This window comes from Bemisia tabaci, chromosome 10, assembly GCF_918797505.1.
Source record: "Bemisia tabaci chromosome 10, PGI_BMITA_v3".
NCBI lineage: Eukaryota > Metazoa > Arthropoda > Insecta > Hemiptera > Aleyrodidae > Bemisia > Bemisia tabaci.
Genome location: NC_092802.1, coordinates 14,147,553 through 14,165,285, shown reverse-complemented (window position 1 = coordinate 14,165,285; position 17,733 = coordinate 14,147,553). Strand labels below are relative to the sequence as shown.

Below are 17,733 nucleotides of genomic sequence, written 5' to 3'. Positions count from 1 at the left end.
TCGTATTTTCCGACATTATTCTGATCACCCACTTTGCTGGATACGCAAGAACAATTCTCAGAACTTCCATGTCCCTCCTTTTCTGTATTTTTCCGCAAATACTCTGCGGTCATGACAGACGATGGCATGTTAAAATTTTTTATGCCGAACAATATTCCTCGAAAATGCTTCCACGTTTTTCCCAGAATTTTAATCAACCGTAAAGGCAAACATCCAATCACTGTGAATGTTGCGGAGTCTCATTTAAGCCATACTTTTAACCGCTTTTAGTATTTTGTATTTTAAGTCTTCAATTTTTGCCCGGTTTAGTGTGACCCCGGTTCTCCTCGCTCTTGGCCTTAAATATATTACTGTAGTGCCCGCTTAGTCGAAAATGAAAAATTCCACTATTTAGGTAAAGAAGCCTGCAGGCATGGTGGGAAACGTATAATTATAAAATTTAACTAATAAACTTTAAAACATCGTCTGTCGCTAAATATCCGATGACAAAAACACGGATTTTCTAAGAGTTTTTCACAAGTTTATCTTAATCATGTGAAACTTTCAAATAAGTAAATTGTTCATAAGTTTCGTACAAAGTAGTAATTTACTGAGAGACATTTTTCAACATTCGGATGTTCATAAGGCGTTTTCCCATAGCATGGCTGTGTGTATTCTGTCAACCGTTGATAATGCCTCCAACGTAAGTGAAAGGTCCTTATTGCGCATACAGGCAATATACACATCAATGAATCATATGAACCACAATTAGTTTGAGAGATTGAGAGTTTAAAAGTGACCTCTATGTTTCTAGCTTTGCGATGAAGTCTCCTCAGAATTCCATCTCATAATGACCATGTCCACTGCAGGATGTGCAGAAACATTAAGAATAGGTACAGCACATCGGTGGATGCAACTTAATCAACTTCGGTGCGACGTTGGATTGCATCGTCAAATTTGAAGGCGAACTGGCGATAATATTGTTTCAAAGCAGTGATGCGCTCCAATGATTACGCTGGTTATAGCACCATCATCCTAATTTCGCGATGAGGAAAGATTTGTAGTTGAGGGATAAAATATACACCTCCGTGCCAAGGAATTACGCCGTATAAACTTTTGTCTGTTGCCAAATTATTTATTTCATTTTTTTTTAAGGAACAAGTTTTTTCTGTAATACTAATCAGTAATCTGATCAAATCATTTACTCTTGAAACCTGAATCAATGGGCTAAAAACGGATGTTGGTAAGTCATTGAGGTAATCGTGGAGATTATCAAGACAAGCAGGCAAGGAACAGAAGTTAAACAACCGTTTGAGGAACTTGTGAAGAGTGTTAACACCACTCCTGACTTAGGACGCAATTTAGGACGGTCCGGCTGCAGGCTACTGGATTTGCCGATGGTGAATTTGTCCCTGAAAAAAAAGGGGAAAAATTATTTTGAGTTCGACTAGGACTGATTGTTATAAACGTGGTCGAGGGGAGAAAAAAGTGGTTCAATAATTATCTGTCCCTTTCCTTCCAAGAACACAAACTCGGATAAATAAAAGTTTTCTAATTCTTTGGCACACCAGAGCAACAGTGGTATATACGGGACAATGACATTTCTTCGTGATAAACTCTGTGATAAGATATACAAATCAATCCCACCTATAATAGTTACCCGACCTATGTCAGCAATTCTTTCGTTCACGATAACTATCGTTAGATTTACGTTAGCTTCTTCAAATTTTGCAATTTTGTCCATTTTGGTCTTACAAAGAACTGTATAAATTTTCGGTTAAATCGCATTTACCGTTTACTTATAAACGGTAATTAACGTAAGTGCCCTACTTACGCTGTTTTCCACTAAACTGTTTTTATGAAAGTTCCATTCCTTGGTTTCCTTGGTAACCTTTGTTTGCTGTCAGCTGATGTTTTATTTCAACTTATTTTTTTTTTTTTTTTTCATTTTTTTTCTTTCTTTTTTTAATAAATCATTGCTAGGTTAGTTCTAATTTTTTTGCCAGCATTAATTCTACCTCCCCCCCCACCCGCAGCTAATTTTTCTAGCTCCATCTCCCCACAACTCATTTTTCTATCGATTTTATCATTTTTTTTTTTGTATGGCATGTCTTGCTCCCCTACCACCATTTTTTCGGGGTTGTAGATATTTTAGCGGCCTCTAGACCTCAGAGTCCAGTCACGGGCATTTCGCTAGTACGTAAATAAAAATGAGCCTCGAAAATAGTAAGAATTTTCACTCACTCCATTCTTCAAACGGACCGCGTTCAGCAAAAAGGAACCAAGCCACATTAGCTAATGCCTTTAATTTTAAACTTTCACCTGAAAGCGGTTGTGCGGATTTTGTAAAAAGTTCAGTGAGTTTCTGCATAGTACGAGGCAAATTCCTTGAAAAGTTCAAAGGAATCCGCACAAACGTTATGTAAAAAATAAAATTGCTAAGTTAAATGTTACAAAAGCTGATGTGGCTTATGGTTCCTTTCTGCTTAACGCGGTCCGAATTGCTTTTATCTATTTGAGTTTAACTGAAAGTTTCCTATTACACTAACAAATGCAATCATGCATTTTGAAAACTATTATTCTTTTTAAAATATTTAATAAATCCATTTACCATTTACACATATATCCTAACAAAAAAACCATTATATAAAAACAAATGTCATCAAAAATATATATTTATATTTATGTATATTGTAGTATTAAATGCGGGTGATACTTCCAACAGGACGCAAGATCATTCTTTTGAGAAGAGCCACCAATTCTGCCGAGCTAAGGAAGAACGCCGGATGAGCCTTCAGACGCTGCCAAAATTCTTTTGATAAAATATGAATTTCCAGGGTTTGTGAATATTTTTTAGACAAAATTCCAACAAATTTTATTTGCGACCGCAGATCTAAATTATCTGATAATTTCAAGAGAAAATATCCACAACTCTCCTCAAGAATAAACATTTTATTAGAGGAAACGTGGCAACCTCGAATGTTTTATAGGGCGTTTTTTTGCTGAGCGTCAGAGTGCACGACGTCTGGAAGTTAATTTTTAGCTACAATTTTCATAGTTTAACGCGAGAGAATGCCGCATCCTTTTCAGCTATCGGCACTTTAGACTTCTTATACCTGTCCTGTATCGCATGCATGAAAAGGTCCGATATTTCATAAAAAGTATGGTCTTACCCGATTTTAAATCCAGAGTTTTCAGAGGCTGTGTGCACTTCCATTTCGCGTGGGACCTTCATCGAGCAATTACCCAAGCTAACAGCTTCGATTTCTGTCCCCATGTTCACGACAACCACAATCATTGCCGATGCTTGGTTACGAAGAGACCTTAGAAAATAAATTATTTTTCTTTTTTAACATTCTGGTCAGTTGTGGGATCAAATTCAGAGCTGACTTTATATTTTTAGCACCCTAGGCTGAACTTTGGTTTTCACCGCTAAAAGTAAGCGCTTTTTTGGGGGATATTGTGTAAAAGACCACCCCCTAACTTTTAAATTTGGAGGAAAGTGCATTATGCTTGGACATTTTTTTAGATTTAAAATATCGTTACATACATCTTGAAAGCTTTACATTTTTAAAGAAATTTCAACAATGGAAAATTTGCATGTATCTGAAATTGGAATAATTTCATTGAAAAGGCTTAACTACTGCATGAACTTTGCAAGAGGACATTCTTCGGTTCTAAATTGAACAATTACTGTAGAAGATATGACAAAATTGGCTACTAACATACATGTGTTAAATAGGAAATTACACCTGATGATGACATTACAAGACGGCCATTTCCTTACTTTGCATATATTTTTCTGAAATTTCTCATCTTAGGAAAAAACTTTAAATATGCAAATTCACCTCATTTGGAACTTTCAGATGCAGCGGTACTATTTTTTTCGCAATTCTCTATTGCGCGCCTTTGAGGATACGACACTTTAGGCTATAGCCTATGTAGCCATATGGTGCGATTTATATCATATCTTATCATACTCTAAATATAAAATGATTATAGCATTAACGCCTAAAACCTAACGCTTGGCGTGTCCGCTACCCCTTTCACTGCATCATCCCTCCCTACGCATTCTTCTCCTACTTCATCTGCTATACCTTCTCATCCAGAGCATTTGATCCACTCCTACTTTATTTATTTTCTTATAGAGAGGAAATTCTCTGTTATTTTTGGTGGTCTTCATAACAGCTATAAAAAAGGTTTAATGACCAAGCTTCCATTTTTATGAATAACCAAAGCTTATGTCATCCATTTTTATGGATAACCAAAGCTTTTGGTCGCGGTAAACGAAAATTTCAAACTTTTAAAATGACCTTTGGCTCAGTGGATCGCAGTTTTCAGTAAATAATTCAACCCTTTAATATGGATAGCAACATTTTTAGTAATTTAAATCGAAACCTGGTTCTAATGTCGGTAAACCTCGATTACCTGAACCAAATCTCTTATCTTACACGCGTTGAAGTTATTTTCTATGTCATGTTATAGAATTACCCAAAGGCGGCCTTCATTTTACCCCCCTTCATTCCCCTTCCTCCTCACCTTTGGAAAACGAGTAGCCAAGGTGTTGGAGCACACATTTCTAACTGACCATCCATGATGACGGCAGATTTTCTCAACTCCATTAGACGCATGAAAGTTTTCAAGTGGCTTTGCGGATCCTGAAGTTGCCTCGCTACGTTTACACGAAAATAGTTTGGATTCACGGGGAGCCACGGCATGACACTTTCCTTTGTGAAACCTGAAATTGCGTCAAGGGTTAACTTATGTTTCGAGGTTCATAGGTCATAAATGAAGATCTGTTTTGATTTTGACACAGACAGGTCCCAATTACTTCGAAATTCAAATTACCAGGACAAACCTTTGTCCAACACTAAGAAACGGTATTACGACGGTGAAACTGCAGAACTGCGAATCTCGGTTTGTGGCATTGCAGACGTCCTGCTATTCTTCTTTTTCCACATGAAAAATAATTACTAAACGTCATTTTTTTGAAGGGTTTGGAGATTTTTTCTCTCTGTGCTCCTCTGTATATTAATGTTGTTGTCTCTGTGTTATGTGTTTTATAACAATTTCAAGTCATGATGTTAGTTTGGTCTTCTTTTAATACTCAAAATGGCGGGCGAGGAGATTTTAAAACACCGCATTTGACATGCGTTTTTTTGCAGTTTCACTGCCGGGTTTCACTGGGTCTTTGATCAAGGATTTATTTTTCCCTGCAAAAGAAATAATATACAATATTTTTACAATACAAAGTTGTTAGGGACCTAGCGTCTAAGCATAGTCCCTAATGATAACTTAATCTAATTTTAAGATTAGGATGAAATATAAATTATATTAAGACTTTACTAAATGACAATCATAATATGAGATGAGATTTTCGAACTCATTTTGTGATTTGATTTTATCATTTCGCGATTTGATTATAATTAATCAAGGATGTAATTTCAGAAAAGAAAGTTACTCATTTTGAAACTTTTTTTCTGTGATTAGCATATCTGTTGGATTCAGGTAATTTAATCACCCTCCTTCGGCTGTATTGCTCATGTGGCTCTTGAAGCACTACTTTACTGTAACGCGAACGGAACCAACATAACACGGAAATAGAGGAAGGGAATGATTCGCATTGATGACGGCGCAGAGATACGACTATTCGTACTTGATGGATGTCCGTGTTGCATCTGCAAAATTGAAGGCGCGATGGCGCAAGGCGTATAATCCACAATGCTCTGCTCTATGCTGCCAACAAGGTGTCCATCAGATTCGGAAGATAAGTTTAAAGCAGAGGTCCAAGTACGTTTTCCCTATCTTTGGCTGTATCAACAGGTGATTTTTGTTCAGTTTGATATCTGATTCTTTGTATGTATGTATGAGCCGCTTTTACGGCGCGCTAGGGCGCTCTGCGACGCCTATTCTCCACAGGAATCTGTCATGGTAGAGATCCTCCGGAAGCTGGCATCTCTCCATCTCTTCATGGATGCCCTCTACCCACCGTTTGGCTGGACGCCCTCTCCGTCGCCTACCTGGGGGGACCCACTCCAACACCTTCTTCGGCAACCTGGTATCAGCCATTCTCTGCACATGCCCATACCATACCAATTGCTTGGTCATGATATCGTGCACAATCGTCCCCTCAACGCCCATTATCTCTCGGACACGTTCATTCCTGACACGTTCTCTCCTCGAGATTCCAGCCGATCTTCGCCAGAAATCCATCTCGGTCGCCTTGAGCATTTCTTGGTTCCGCTTCTTCAACTGCCACACTTCACTGCCATAGGTGACAATAGGCTTGACAACCGAGTTATAAATCCTCTTCTTGTTGTCTTTGGAAATCCTTTGGTCCCAAAGGATCCCATTAAGCATGGCGATGGCTTTCCTTCCTAGAAGATTACGATCCCGAATGGCCTGATCCAGCTTCCCATCCGAAGTCAGCTTCACCCCCAGGTACTTGTATTGTTCGCAACTTTCTATATGTTGACCATCCTCCAGGACTATGCTTTGCTGAGCACCTCCAACTGACATCTTTTTTGTCTTACGGACACTAACCTCGAGGCCCCATCTGATTCTTTGTTTAGGATATAATTGTAGACTTATATCAATTGATTGTACCGATACCGTGACTCCCCCGAAAGAGACAGTCACGTCAATTTGACCCACCTAGCACCTTGTCTCCAAGGGACTTTTCACAGGATTTTTCCCAAGTTCGAATCGCTGAAGTGCAACTTCTGGGCCTTTTTCCCGTTAATTAAACAACACAACAAAATTTCTCATTCTTCTTTTTAAGATGTTTCTGGGACTCCACAATGACTCTTAGTTGACACTGTGATTAGTATTGACTTAACACAATATTTTTCCCAACTTCCTATGGGAGATTTTTCCCAGGGACAAATCCCATGAAACGTCCCGTGGAGACAAGGCTTGAGGATTTCTGGGGATTGTTAAAAAAAAACTCCCTTTCACTAGACTTTTACTCTTTTTTTCGATTCGATTCCTTACTTTTATTGACGATGTAAATGTGCACCTATATCTGAAGCGCGTATGTACCCAGAGGCGGATCTAGCTGTTAGGCAACATCGGATTTCCTCCATTTATTGCCTCTTATGGGAGCACCTGGTCCCTCCAAAAATCGATACATTTCCATAGGCTTAGATGGGAAAAAACAATGTTGCCAACTTGCTGGACCCACCAATGTACATATATGTACCTACCACATACAAACCGTGGGCCGCGAGTAAATTTAGCTAGCCTCGAGTCAATTTGTCCCGACATGGGCATCCGAGGGTTGAATGTACTTAAATAATTTAATTTCCCTCTCCGGCGTCAATTTCTAAACTGTTCTTCTTCTGGATGAAGTTTTTATTATTTTTGTCTTGCTTCAATGAGGAGCTGTACAAAATATAATTGAATAACAAACTAATTAAGTAAACTTATACTTATTTCCATTCTGGTTTCCATACCTGCATTCGGAGAGTCATCCCATTGCATTGGTGTTCTGCAGGGATCGCGCAATGAATGTCCTGGGTTCAGCTTTTCGATCTTTTTCGATGCATCCCTCAACTGATCCTTGCGCAAAAGCATTTGCTGCATGCAAATTTCCTCCCCGTAATAGATACTCACAACGCCAGGTAGAAGTAATGCGATCATGAATCCTGGTACGGAAAATTCTGGAAAACTCCGAGTGGCCATTCGACTGATATCATGGTTGCTCATCTACAAGAGAAAGTCAAGGACATTATCGACATTTCGATTGACCGCCTGAAGTAAACTGAGACCGATCGGTTGTACACTGAAAAATAATTCTCAGCGTTTTTACCAAGGTCCGTTGGTACCTTCACCATCTCACTTTTTTATACCAATTATTGGTAATTTTACCCAGACAGACTGGTAAGCTTACCTAAAAACCGGTATTTTTACTGTTTTTTCAGGTAAGAATGCCACTTTTATTGGTAATCAATTCCCGGTAACTTTGCCATTTTATCTCGGTAATTCTACCACGGTCGATAAAAAATTTTGGCGTTTTTACCAAGGTCCAGTAAAATTACTGAGAAAGTTCAATAATTTTACCGAGATTTCTCGGTAAAATTATCAATTCCATAAATGGTAATTTTACCAAGAAAAAACTGGGATCAAATAGAACCCTGAATTCTTGGTAATTTTACCCGTTTCTTAGTAAATACACCGAGATTTTTTTTCAGTGTAAGGAAACGGGTCAGTTGCGTTGGTCACAGAATCGTGTTTTTATGCTTAATTGTTGCAGATCAGCTAAAAATAATGAGATCCGTCCAAACTGCAACTTTCTACGTTCAATATTAACCGAGATATCGCCCATTGAAAATTCGGGTTTTTGACGTCATCCAGCGCGGTAGCGACATCCTTGGTTTCTTCCACCTTGATTTCATCCAAGTTTCACGTTGAGTTACCAGTACATCACTGACCGATGAAAGCAAGGTGGAAGAAACCAAGGGTGTATTTAAGGTAGCAAGTTGCAAATGGTTTTGTTCATGTATGTATGTTACAGTTAAGCGCGTTGCGTCATCATCTAATAATGTTATGCTCGGAACATAGCAGACTACCCATTTCAAAAGACTTGCACCGAAAAAATATTTTTTGAGCCACAAATATTAAACGAACATGACTCGGGTATTTAATTTGACATTTTTTTGGTATTTTTGTCCCAAAATGTTCGTAGTTTCCCTCCTATATTTAATATTTAACCCTTTATTGCATAGCGTTGCATGAAAGCAACAAATGGTTTTCAGCTTTATTTCTGTGCTGGAGTATTAAATTGAATCGAAGCAAGAAATGAGTTTTGAGGAACATTTTAAGTCTGATCTCTTTACTTTAAAAAAACCCATAAAAATCGATTCTAACCGACTCTAATGTCGAAAAAATACTGTATAATGTGGATTTTCCCTCCAAAATCAACGAGTAGCTCATGCAACAAAGGGTTAATAGAATTTATTTTTTTGCTTTTTCATCCATGTAGCCGGCAATTACTCAAAATTAATTCCTAAAAAAAAAAAAAAAAAAAAAAAAAAAAAAAAAAAAAAAAAAAAAACTGAAAAGAAGCCTAACCTGCATTGTAGACTTACATTATACTAAAGAATTACTTAATTACCGATCGGTGACTCTAGGGATAATTTTGAATACCGTGCAGAAATATAACGATCATCATAATACTTCATCACGAGTAATATCTTCACTTACGATCCAGCTTGGAACTCCGACAGATGGCATGAGCTCGATGTAATCGCGAATCGTATCACTTGTGTCCGTTGCATTTTTCATGTGCATAGGCAAGAACGTCCGTACATTCAGAGGAAAATGCATGATTTTATAAGTTTCATTACCGAAGAACTTCCTGGTAACGTCGAGGTCATCATACATCTCGAACGTCATTATCCTAAAGGAGAAAAAATGCAGTTTATGATTATTTAACAGAGGATGACCGCATATAGCAGTAAGAGAGAGTAGAAATAGAATCGGGGACATGGGAGATCCAGAGCATGCACCTGGATTATTGGAACGCCAATAATTTATATTATTCGCTAAAAAAATCCTGAGAGAGAGATTTAATGATCACGATCGTACTATAACAAGTTAATAATCGACGCGCAAGTAGAATCTTCAGAAATTGGAACCAGACCCAGGATCGAATGGCGTTCAACGTCAAAAGACCCGTTCCGCATCGGTGCATAATATGCACCATGTCAGTTGATTATCTGATATAATATATAAAATTTCGCTCTCGCCTTCAACTTGGCTCCAGCGGCCATATTGCATTTCCGTGGTCCTCTACTGTAGGGATGCTCGAAGCCGGGCAGTTGAAGTATTTTATTCTTACCTGACGCCAAGGCCCTTATCTTCGTACTCATCAAGCATAGAGCGCCATTCGTGAGTGACTTGATATGTTTCTTCTTGTAGGGAACTGTATTTGGGAATTTGATCATAGAAATCTCTTTTTCCCGTTTTCTCCGGCGACCTCCACGGGTTGTCTCTAAGAAGAGCGTCTTCTACTAAATGAGCAATAGCATCTACTCGAAATCCGTCGACTCCGAAGTCCAGCCAGAACCTGAGGACATTCTATCAGACAAAAAATACATTACAACTACAAACATTACGGACAGTTTCTCTTTTAACATAAATTTCTGGTTCCTCGTAGAAAACTATCCCTGCTTACCAAACTTCATGCTAATCAGTTAGATAGACGCCGAAGTGGCATCTTATCCCACCCAACACGAAAAAGTCTTGGACAAATCTGCGGTAAGAGGTTTGGGGTTATGTTTAAGGGTTTTAAGGTTCGCACTCTTAGAGTACGGGGAGTTTCCTAAAAGGAAGTTTACCCGACATGAAGAGATCAGAGGGAGCAGTAAGCGGGAATATCACTTTATCAAAACACGAACCGAAAATAGATGTTCTCAAAATGTTCAGACGCCATTCATCTCCATTGAGTACTTGTCATTTGAAAAAGAAAAGGAGAGGTACCCGACGATTTTGGGGGTACCATAATCGAAATTCGGAGGGGACCCTCAAAGTGGGACACCCTAATGCTGTCTATATCAACAGCAAAACTCAATGAGCAATGGGTGCATAGCTATGCAGCACGCATAAAAAAATATTAATTTTTTAGGGTAATTTTTTCTTTTGACAGCTGTCAAATATAATACTAATTTAGATATAAATTGAAATTCAGTTGGCTGAATAAAACATGCCACTGTTTTTTTTTTTTTTTTCCAACCTTTCTTTGTCAGTTGATTTTCCGATGAGTACTAGTATCTAGATCTAGGTTTATCTTGTCATCATTAATATGCAATATAAATACTTTCAACGAATTTACCTTCATTGCGTCTTTGACCTTAGGATTGCGATAGTTTAAATCTGGCTGAGAAATACTGAATTGGTGTAAATAAAACTGTTGTCTCTTTTCGTTCCATTCCCACATGGAGTCCCCAAATACACTCAGCTGAAAATAGATGGTCAATTATGAAACATGTAATTTTAAAATAATTGTGCTTTGCCCTTGAACAACGTGACACTCAAAAAAGGCTCATTCTAAAAGTTCTCTCTCAAGAATCATCCACCAGGATTACGACAAACTCTGACAGCTGATTTTAAAAATCACCTTGTGTTTGTTTGTACAATGTATAATGAAATTAGTGCATACGTATCAGTTACGGCTCTGAATCTCTGAAAAATCCCCTCCTTCAGCAGTGCAATTAACTCCGTTGCACTAGGATTGAGTGGGTGTTGGCAGGACGCGAAACTTCCGTGTTTAGCCTTCAGACGATTACCAAATGTTTTATTAATAACATAAGAGGCAACTATGAAGAGTTAATAACTCATGATCTCATATACCTGATCTTGTGTACTCTATTCTTATAAAAACCATCGTTCTTACGCTCAAAGCTCAAATTATACTCTAGAATATAAAATTAAAAGAGTAGAGCACGTAGCGCATACCGTTTGACGCACGAAACACTTCGCGGGGTTACACCGCGATGTATTCAGGGGGCGCAGCCCCCCACTTCGTGAATATTATTTCGATTGTGTGGAATTTTAATGTATATACTAAAAAACTAAACAAACAGCTAGATTAATCCTAACGTTATGCGTTTTGCTTATCTGAATTATCCAGTATTTAGAAGATACGTATACTGCAAGGAACTAAGCTCAGTAAATTTTGAGTTTCCCTTGAATATTTCTTCATAATTTTGAATTCAGCAAGGTAAAGATAGACTTACCCAATTGTTAGGTGGTAAAGGAAGTTGTGTTTCGGGATCGGAACCGTTTGGATTCGCCCAAACATAGAAATCGGTGTAAGGTTCTATTTTATTGATTGATTTTTCAAACCACTCACTTTCATCGCTGGTGTGGTTGGGAACAAAATCTACGATTACTTTCATTCCTGTTCAAAGAAGAGGACATTTCACACCTTAGTATCACTTTATCGTTAGTAGACGAACCACCATGTTTTTAGTACTTCTTGATAGCAATGTGAGGGTGTGCCTGTGTGTGTTTTGTTTTTTTTTAATGAATTTTTTCGGCAGCCCTGGTAGAAGTTTTATGTGCATGTAAAGGTCCACCCGTGTCTATCGAGGGGAAATTTTCAGGACAGTGATTTTTCCATAGTTGGGTCGACAAATTCAGCCTTGACTTTTCGACAGAAAACATTCAGTGGTGTCCAGAATACTAACTGCTATCCATACATACATAAGAGTCGCTTTTATAGTGCTCTCTGGCGCCTTGCGACGTCTAGCCGCCGCAAAACTTAGTCCTCCTACAACCCATGCAAGGGTAGCGACAGGAGGTTTTAAAAAATTCCTAGCCATCCGCTTTAAAAATTCCCATATTCGCGCTAAAAAGTAAATTTTGGACTTTTTTGGTGTGCACATCGTGAATTTTGTGCCCTTATGCATCGAGAAAGTTTAGTGACTTAGGTGTATCTCTTGCTTGCAACAGACCAATTGCATTTTAATTCGGAAATTTAAACCCTGATCATGTTGTATTCAAATTTTCTCACAAGACTACGTTCTCCTTACATTGAAAAAATCAAATTGCCATAACTTCTATCATGCAAATTAATTTTTTTAATTAGGGTTAACACTTGTAAATTTTGTAGTCTCCTAGTTATCAATGTATATATATATCTTCTCTTATATAAAGTTATACGATTTACCCCGCGACCCTCTGAACATCGGTCCCCGCCACGCCGTCCCAGCGCGTCCCGCGCCCTTGATGTTCGTTCGGCGGACCCCTCGCAACCGGGTCTCCGTTCTCCCCGCGGGTTTTCCCGTTCCCACCCCCACGGGGGTTGCTACGGGCCCCGGGGGTGGTTCCGTTTTTCGCCCGACCCTCGGCCTGGCGCGCGTCTTTCCGGTCGCGCTTCGACGTGCGGTCGCGTCCCGGCTATCGGCTCCTTGTCCCTCCGGCCGTTTCGTTTTTTTGCGCTTCCGGGGGGCGCGGTGCCCCTCGGACCGTTCCGTCGGCCGATTCCTTGTAACGGTCACTTCGTACCTCCCCGTTCGTCCCCCGGGCTCGGGGTTCCGGCTGCGGACGGGTCCTACTGTGCCGACGTCCGATAAGGTCGGATTTCGGATCCGGCGACCCGGGAGGGGCGCTGGGGCCCCGCGACCGTTTTCGGAAAAACCGCCACCGCTCCCGTCACGTTTGGCCCGCGGCCTGGGGTTCCGGTCAGCGGGTGCCCCCGGCCGGCCGGCGTCCCGTCCCCGCTGAATTTTCGACCCCGAACTCCCGGGGTGGGCGCGGTGCCCCTCGGACCGTTTCGTCGGTCGATTCCTTGTAACGGTCACTTCGTACCTCCCCGTTCGTCCCCCGGGCTCGTGGTTCCGTCGGCGGACGGGTCCTACGGTGCCGACGTCCGATAAGGGCGGGTATCGTGATCCGGCGATCCGGGGAGGCGCTGGTGCCCTTCGAACGTTTCTGGGAAATTCGTTTCTGCGCCCTCCTCGTCGGTCGATCGGGGCCGCGTTTTTGCCGTGCGGTCCCTTCATTCGTTGCGCGTTCGGCGGAGCTGGCCTTCGGCCGGCTTTGGCGGGGGGGGGGGGGGGGGCGCCGCGAGTCCCTCCGCGTAGGCGTCGCGGCTACTCTGATGGTCTACTCTGAAACGACGACCGGAGCTCGGTCGCCCTTTTGTTGTATACGGAACGAGCGTTTCTACGGCTACCGTCCCGATTGTTCGAGTGTTGCGGTGTTGCCGGATCTTTCTCAGCGGTCGGAGAGTTCTGTTCGTGTACATCATGTGGAAACGGGAAATTCCGCAACTGCTCACATATGTTTTTTTTGTCATTTTATTTTTACGTTATTCATATGAAATTTCCATCCTGCGAATTTCCATCGCCAACTGTTTGGTGCTCAGTCGGGAACATCGAGGTTTCCTTTCTGCAGACTCGCCGCACTCCCCACGCGCCGAAGGATTTTCTGTCAACCCTAGCCCCCCGTGCCAAGCAGGAATCTTTTTAACTCAAACAAATTTTAACGCCCTTATTTTAAAAAAGAAAATCAATAATTTTGTCACACCCCGCCAAGAAAATCATTGTTGAACAATTTCTGGCAAATTCTTATGGAATATTCATGTTAATGTTTAGGGCCAATGCGAGCGGGACCCCTAAAAATTCGATTTTAAAGTTGACATTTTGCATAGGGCTTTTCAATGGTCTATAAAGTGATTTCAGACCGGAGGGCACCGATTTTCTAAATTCGTTTTTTGATATTTGATTTGTATGAAGCTGATTCGTCTAAATTTGAAGATTTCCGAATAGTATCTCAAGATGATGTCGAATCCATTCACATATTCGGTATGGATGGATTTGTATGCGAATGTTTCTATGTGATCATTCTTTTTTTATATATATATGTTTTTTTCCTTATGGAATTGCTCGGATTGCGGATGGAAATTTTTCCTTGCAGTATGGCAATGAAAACGTCCTTACGTCATTGCCGTACTTCTCTGCTTTAACATGATTTTTTGGAGTAACTATTTCTACGAATCACCTTAACTAAATAAAGTGCCAACGTTTTCAACTATCAAACTATCGACTATCAAATTTCAAACTATCAAAATTTCCAACAATGACAAAAATAATTATAATATACCTATAATGTAATAAAATTTACATGCTCTAATCATTTAATTTGTATTACCTTTATGTTATGTACCTACATGTTATACTATTTTTGTAATAAATTTTGCCAACATGCTTTTCAATTCATTCTGCAACATTTTATTCCCACGTGGTAATAATGATTTATAATGCCTATAATCCATTATAATGCATTATAATAGTAATGCCGTATTATAATGTCGTATAATACATCGCAACGATTCATGTCCTACTGATTATTGATTATTGTGAGATGAATTCTGTTTTCTCTGATTGTATGTTTCATACGTGCGAAGCACGTACGGGTCGCTAGTATATATATAAAAAGTTTTTGCACTTTTTTAGGCAAAATTTTTGTGAATTACGCTTCTACAAGACAATATCAACAATCTTTTTTTTTATTTTCTTACAAAAACTGCTTACTACCTTTATCTGTTCACAAAATCAAGGAGAAACTTGGGTACCTCGTGTATGAATGTCGTCAATCAATTTTTTCAATTCCTCCATTGTGCCAAACAGCGGGTCCACTGCCATAAAGTCGGATATGTCGTAACCCATGTCCTTCATTGGGGATTTGAATAAAGTTTGAATCCATATCGTATCAAAACCGACTTTTTGAATGTAATCTAACTTCTCGTGCACTCCTGTAACGACAATTTTATTCATTGGTCAAAATCAAAATGATTAAACAACAACCATCGATTTCTCTATAGAGGCGTTCAAACAGATCTTATAAATTGCAGTTTCCGTCAAGAATTGTAATGATGTCGCCCAATGAGGAAGAAACACGTTGAACCTACCCCCCCCCCCAAAAAAAAAAAAAAAAAAAAAAAAAAACTTGACATCCTTAAAACCCATGCCTTTTTCTTTAAAGAAAATACAAATTAAAAAGTTACGTTTATTTTTATAATTTTCTTGTTATAATCTACATATCAAGAAGATTTAAATAATATGTGCATGCAGGAAATTATAGAGACATGCATGGGAAATTGAACTTTGCATTACTAACCAAAAAAGATTAACAGTTTACTGGATAGTAGTTTTGGTAATGTAGCATCGCGTCCATGATATTGGACTCCATGATCACCTATAATGTTCGGTTGCTCATCACGTCCAAGATCTTGGACTCCATGCTCACTTTAATGGGGGATAATATTTTAGAAAAATCGAATTGAGCATAGCGTCCAAAATTGTTGGATGCAGGTTTTCTCGGACAACACGCGAGCATATGGTCAGAAAATTTATTACGACATTTTATGTGAAATAAAGACGTAAAAAAGTAATTTCGTAAAAAATTGTGCATTGGTTAGGTTAGGTTAGGTCGGGTTAGGTTAGATTAGGTTGAGTTCAAGTTAGATTAGATAAGAGAGGTATACAATTTTCGATCATGATGAACTTTAAAACTAAGAAAGGTCCACATGCTATTGGACTCCATGCTCAAGCAAAGAAGTGAGAAGTTTAGCTATGAGCACGGAGTTGAACGAGATGAGCAGGCAAGAATATAGGGGTGAGCATGGAGTCCAATATCAAAAGTCCTGAGAATAAGGGGAAATTAACCTTTAATGTCTCCTACTCCGTCGCCATTGGTGTCCTTGAATGAGCGGGTATAAACTTGATACATCGACGCTGTTCTGTACCAGTCTTTTTCACGTGCCTCCAACATTTGGAAACGGTAAACGAATATTACCACCATCCAAACGGCCGCAAAATTTTCGCTTGTAATAATTGTCCTCATTATTGTTGAATCATAAAAGTAATTAAAGCACTAAAACGAAAAACACCGTATTATAAACCCGTGTGCGCAAGTTACACGAAGCAGCCTTTGCAGCTATTTAACACCTCTCCCTGACATTCACAGTTTTGAACGATTTAAAGGGGAAGAATGGTGGTAAAAGCATAAAGGGCTAAATTTTTGCAAGCCCACATTCGTATGTAAAAAACTGATTGTGACGGGACGATAATCGAGAGATGAATGAGGACTACTTAATTGGATATTAGGTGGGTGTAATCTTTCAATTGCTCTTAAGAGGCCGTCTATACATTACGTCACCCAAGTAGGAGGAGGAGGGAGGGGTTAAGCCGATGGTGACGTAAGCTTCCCTGGATGCAAAAATTAGTTAACTGTATTATATTTTTACTCAATTTTTTACGATTTTTTAATAAATAATTCCAAAATCTCAACAAGACAAGGAAATTTGCATTTTTTGATTTCTCAGCCAGTAACTTATTCTATACCCAGCCTTAATTCTTTTCCTTTTTAAAAGCACACAACTCATATTTAACACCCAAGAAAATATACTAATTATATTCTTATAACGCTGCGGACTTTACATATCTACTGATTTTTGTCGATTTCCTGCGTTTTCCTCAGAAAAGAGGAGGGGGGGAGGGTACGCTGAGAATTGCGTAAGTTTTAAGGGGGGAGGAGGTCTTGCAGTGGATGACGGTTGGATACGCTGCGGGAGGGAGGGGGAGGGTCAACAAATTGGAAAAAGTAGTTGATAGGACGGCCTCTAAAATCCTTCCTACAATTTCACCAGAAACACTGAAGGCTTAATTTTTTTTCTGACTTGGTTGAAACACGGCTACCACTGTCAACTTACTTTTGAAGTGTTGTTCATGTAACAAGGCTGTTTCGGACATGCTTTGTCAAGAATTTAAGGGAAATTATGTTTTTTCACTTTACAGGTAGGGATTTATCACCCGAGATGTCTGTCTGGCTCCAAGCCACCTTTAACGGTCAGACTTGATGGGAATATTTACAAAATTTGCATTCTGTATGGGCGAGGAGTATCAAAGAACATTCAATGAACTTGCACGTAGCATTGTCATTGAGTCGTCACACACGAATATCTGAAACATTTCTATGAAAAATTTGGACCTAAAACGCCAAGTTACGGTAAAATTCCAGGTTTTCGTTGGTTCTCCCCTAATTTAACGGAACTTGTAATATTGTCATTGTAACTTTTAGTTTCCAATTCAAATCATATAGAAGTAGAGTGGTTTTATCATCATTAGATTGTGAGATGATTCGGTGGTACAGAGTTAATTATGAACTTTTGTCCAGCGCATTACATTATTCCAGCCAAAACTTCACAAGAATAAAAAATTGGTGTAATCTTAACTTCTCATAGTA

General features: G+C 39.4%; 1 protein-coding gene across 2 annotated transcripts; it reads right to left on the bottom strand.

The window, feature by feature from the left end:
- Positions 1 to 389: 389 nt before the first annotated feature.
- On the bottom strand, positions 390 to 16,601 carry LOC109037773 (probable maltase). Of its 2 annotated transcripts, XM_072305567.1 has the most exons (10): positions 16,155 to 16,600; positions 15,062 to 15,241; positions 11,718 to 11,881; positions 10,814 to 10,939; positions 9,821 to 10,059; positions 9,184 to 9,379; positions 7,434 to 7,686; positions 4,519 to 4,717; positions 3,153 to 3,302; positions 583 to 1,391 (listed from the first exon to the last, which is right to left on the bottom strand). In XM_072305567.1, the coding sequence occupies exons 1-10, from the start codon at positions 16,330 to 16,332 to the stop codon at positions 1,199 to 1,201; spliced, it is 1,878 nt and encodes a 625-aa protein (XP_072161668.1). In that variant the 5' UTR covers positions 16,333 to 16,600; the 3' UTR covers positions 583 to 1,198. The 2 variants fall into 2 exon arrangements, with proteins under 2 accessions (XP_072161669.1, XP_072161668.1); XM_072305568.1 differs by lacking the exons at positions 3,153 to 3,302; positions 4,519 to 4,717 and having other exon boundaries at positions 390 to 1,391; positions 16,155 to 16,601.
- Between the last annotated feature and the right edge of the window lie 1,132 nt (positions 16,602 to 17,733).

What these genes read in the sequence shown, in the direction of transcription:
- LOC109037773 (XM_072305567.1), bottom strand. Translation starts at nt 16,332, where the DNA reads ATGAGGACAATTATTACAAGCGAAAATTTTGCGGCCGTTTGGATGGTG. An exon ending in GATAAGGGCCTTGGCGTCAG is followed by an intron (nt 9,380 to 9,820) that starts GTAAGAATAAAA and finishes TTTCTCCTTTAG; the next exon opens with GATAATGACGTTCGAGATGT. An exon ending in TCGGAGTTCCAAGCTGGATC is followed by an intron (nt 7,687 to 9,183) that starts GTAAGTGAAGAT and finishes TTTCTCTTGTAG; the next exon opens with ATGAGCAACCATGATATCAG.